The sequence below is a fragment of the Akebia trifoliata genome, chromosome 3, assembly GCF_017979445.1.
Source record: "Akebia trifoliata isolate Shusen 1 chromosome 3, ASM1797944v1, whole genome shotgun sequence".
In the NCBI taxonomy this organism is placed as follows: domain Eukaryota; kingdom Viridiplantae; phylum Streptophyta; class Magnoliopsida; order Ranunculales; family Lardizabalaceae; genus Akebia; species Akebia trifoliata.
In genome coordinates this window covers 31405026-31409013 of record NC_141377.1, presented here as the reverse complement: position 1 = coordinate 31409013, position 3988 = coordinate 31405026, and the positions used below count along the sequence as shown (strand labels likewise).

Below are 3988 nucleotides of genomic sequence, written 5' to 3'. Positions count from 1 at the left end.
GAAACCAAATTTCTCTCTCCAAGAGTCAAACGTTCAGTCAGAAAACGCGTTCTTTCTCTCCATTTCCTTTTCTGCTCTAAGTTTTCAAAACCACCACAACTGAAAAAATTCTTGCTTTTTCTTACAAAGCTAAGTCTTTAACTCTGACTCGAAGCAGAGCTAAATCCACAAAACAATACAGAGATGATGGAGAAGAGAGGCAACGTAGTGATGCTGTTGTTTTTAATGTCTTTGGTTTCATCTTTAACTTCGTTTCAAGGTTGCTCTGCAGAACCAAATCAGCTCCAGTCCCCATTAGCCAAATTTGCTGCTGCTGCTGCTGGACGTATTGGGTCCACTGCTGTCTTCCCAATTTATGGAAATGTTTATCCCATTGGGTTGGTTTTTTTCTTTTGAATCTCTTGTAATAATGTTTGTTTTTGTTTACTTGGGTGGTTTGAAATTTCTGCTTTTTTTTTACATTATGGGGTTTCTCTTGTTTCAAGGATTCATGTATTTGTTTTGGGATTTTGATTCCTTATGCGATATGGGTTTTCTGTAATTCGACGACCCATTTTCAAATTTTCGATTTTTTTCACAGTTTCTTTGATAATTCTGGTACAAATGTTAGTTTGAACAACAAATTTGAATAACCCAGTTTGCCTAAATTGATTTAAAACTCAATTCTGGTTCAAAATTCAGTTTGAGCAACCCAATTTGCCTAAATTGATTTAAAACTCTAACATTTTATTTTTTTTTTTAAGTAAAATTCAGAACCCATTTATCCTAAATTGGGTTCTATACTTTCCACCTTCAGTTCCGTTAAAAAATTTCAATATTTGGTCATTCTTCGGCTCGTCACCATTGATGTTGAAAAATTTATCCTTCTTTTATACTGTAATATGATGATATAATCGATGTGAGTAATGTCTTCTTTTGTCCTTTAGATATTACTATGTTGCTCTCTCCGTCGGCAACCCAGCGAAGCCCTACTACCTTGACATCGACACAGGCAGCGACCTCACATGGCTCCAATGTGATGCCCCCTGTGTCAGCTGTTCCAAGGTAAATCTAATTATACAAAAACTCATCGATGGATACCATTATGTTTGTGCATTGTCCTCTGATTTTTCAGTTTTTTTTAGAGGAAGTGAGATTGTGACTTTGTGACTGTAAAATAGTGAAATCGGATCTCATCACCATCCCATGGTTGTAGGCAATCTTGCTGAACCATGAAAATTTTGTGTCACATTCTGTTTATTTCTAATTTGCCTTTTTATTCTGATTCCACCAGTAGGTAGCATGTGCAAACGCACATATATTATAAGGGCATAATTTAAAATATTAATTAAAGGAATTTTAAAGATCGAGATATTTTTGTAATTTTCAAAACTAATTATCTAATTATAGGGTCGTGGGATTGTAATTTTATTGATTTTTGACTAAAAATGACACTAATAATATTTAGTTTAAATGTAAAGATGGGGGGTGGAATCCAATTTTGGTGTCGAATCACACCTACTCCCCCTTCTCTCATTATAATAGTAAAGATTTGCCTTTTTTATTTTGATTGTTATCGTCGATCATATCATATTTTTCTCTCTTTGTGTAGGTGCCTCACCCTCTGTACCGACCCAACAAGAATGGCATCGTCTTCTGTTCAGACCCCATTTGCAAGTCTCTTCAATCCCTTCATGATCACAAATGTGAGAACCCACATGATCAATGCGACTATGATGTCGAGTATGCCGATGATAGTTCCTCCCTCGGTGTCCTTGTAAGGGATGTGTTCCCCCTCCATCTTGTCAACGGAACCCTTTTTAAACCTCGCTTGGCTTTCGGGTGGGTAATTTACACGTGCCCTTTCCAAATCTTTCAATGATTTTACATGCTTTAATTTCATTCGATTCTTCGGAATCTTAATTGGATCATAGTTTGGAATCCCTTTGTTCGCAGATGTGGATATGACCAACATGTTCCCCGTGGAACCTCATCGCCCACCGACGGAGTATTTGGCCTTGGAAACGGTAAATCCAGCATTGTATCTCAGCTTCGGAACATGGGTCTAACACGAAATGTGATTGGGCATTGTTTAAGTGGGAAAGGCGGAGGTTTTCTCTTCATTGGAGAAGATCCTGTACCTACATCAGGTTTAGTTTGGACATCGATGTCACAAAGTTCCTCACAGTAAGCACCCCCTTTCACTTTTTTCTGTTTTTTATATGGAATCCATTTTACGGCTTTTTATCCTGAATCCTGCATTTGTTCTTTGTATCACAGCGAACACTACTCACCCGGGACTGCAGAACTCATTTTCGGAAAAATGTCTACGGGTGTTAAGGGTCCCATAATTTTTGACAGCGGGAGCACGTACACTTACTTCAATTCACAAGCTTACAAAGCTTTAATTTCTTCGGTGAGTTGAAAACAAAGAAGTGGATCGATCCCTACTCTTTATGGGTTTCTTTGAAACTGATTTACGATGTTTGTGTATACAGTTAAGGAAAGATTTAAGTCGTACGCCATTGAAAGCAGCGGATCATGATAAGACACTCCCCGTCTGCTGGAAAGGTTCAAAACCATTCAAATCGATTCTTGATGTCAAGACCTACTTCAAGACTTTAACATTGAGCTTCACAAATGGCAAGAAAGCTCAATTGGAAATACCCCCGGAAGCTTATCTGATTATATCCGTAAGAAACACCTCTTGATCTTTTCAACAAAGTGGACGGAAACACTGAAGATCAAACATTCTAATAGTTTTTTTTTGTTTCTTTCTTTTATAGTCGCGTGGCAATGTTTGCTTGGGTATTCTAAATGGTAGTGAAGTTGGAGAGCCAAATCTCAACATCGTCGGAGGTAAGAGATTGTTTGTATCGTACCATGACCTTAACATTTTAACTTTCTTATTAACTCCCCTCTCTATCTATGCTTACAGATATTTCATTTCAAGATCGAATAGTGATTTACGACAACGAGAAGCAGCAAATTGGCTGGGCTCCTGCAGATTGTAGCAGAGTTCCTAAGTCTGGAAAATTCCTACTTCAAATTTCAACAGTGTTTCAAGGACGAAAGCTTCTTAAATGATGCTTTCCAATAGGAACGATAATGAGTGATTGCATAGCCATAGAAGCTGAGCAGGAATAAAAGGATAGAAGTAACTGCATTTTTTTTTTCTTGAGTTCATATTGCAATAGACATAAACATAAGTTCATAACCGCATAATAGAGGACACAACTCACGAGCTTTTCGTTTTTCTGTTTTAATCGACATTGTAGAAACTGTAAATGGGTACACATCACAATCATTATAACAATTGGGCTCAAGAAAGAAAAAATTCATTGGCAATCCACCTGTTAAATATAGAAAAAAATATATATATTTACAATTAATATGAAGGCATAGAAGAAGTATTTTACAGATCTAGAGAACTGATGATGTTTGATATCTGAAGAAATTATGCTCATGGGGAATCATTTTTAGTTAAGTACGAAGAGAACTGTGAAAGTGTTGTGGATGCCACTTAAATGCAACCTAAGGTACATAATGAATGTGTAATGATTTTGTAACTCAACTTACAGTGTGACTCAAAAACTCAACTGGCGTGTACCTTGCAAGAACAGTAGATTTTTTTCCCTTGGGATAGACAACTGCATATCTCCATAAAGTTGTGTATCCCGAGAGAAAAAAATCTATGATTCTTGCACCTGTCATGTCAGTGAGTTTTTGAGTTACCATCAGGTTGAATTACAAAATCGGCACTCTGAATGAATTGCTACTGTGAATGTGCTCGAGTTCCCTCTTATAAAGCATATTGCTTCCAAATTTGTTTTAGTTCCCATCAACCCAGATGATATTTTACGATCATAATTTAGAATTTCATTCCATTTTGAAATGTTTCAATGAGTGAGACATTCAGATTTTGCCCAAGTGTGGAATGAAAAATTAAACTCTACATGAAGGGTGTGTTTGTAAGCCGGAGTTAATCGGTGTTAGAGTTGGAATCGGT

The 3988-nt window shown here is 36.9% G+C and overlaps 1 protein-coding gene across 1 annotated transcript; it reads left to right on the top strand.

The window, feature by feature from the left end:
* LOC147406377 (aspartic proteinase Asp1-like) lies at positions 1 to 3276 on the top strand. Its single transcript, XM_086434384.1, has 8 exons — positions 1 to 377; positions 927 to 1044; positions 1592 to 1821; positions 1936 to 2166; positions 2260 to 2395; positions 2478 to 2672; positions 2766 to 2838; positions 2918 to 3276. The coding sequence occupies exons 1-8, from the start codon at positions 184 to 186 to the stop codon at positions 3064 to 3066; spliced, it is 1326 nt and encodes a 441-aa protein (XP_086290510.1). The 5' UTR covers positions 1 to 183; the 3' UTR covers positions 3067 to 3276.
* Positions 3277 to 3988: the final 712 nt, after the last annotated feature.

Coding starts and splice junctions, on each gene's coding strand:
- LOC147406377 (XM_086434384.1), top strand. CDS start 184: ATGATGGAGAAGAGAGGCAACGTAGTGATGCTGTTGTTTTTAATGTCT. Junction 1,822..1,935: donor AAACCTCGCTTGGCTTTCGG/GTGGGTAATTTA, acceptor CTTTGTTCGCAG/ATGTGGATATGACCAACATG. Junction 2,839..2,917: donor AAATCTCAACATCGTCGGAG/GTAAGAGATTGT, acceptor CTATGCTTACAG/ATATTTCATTTCAAGATCGA.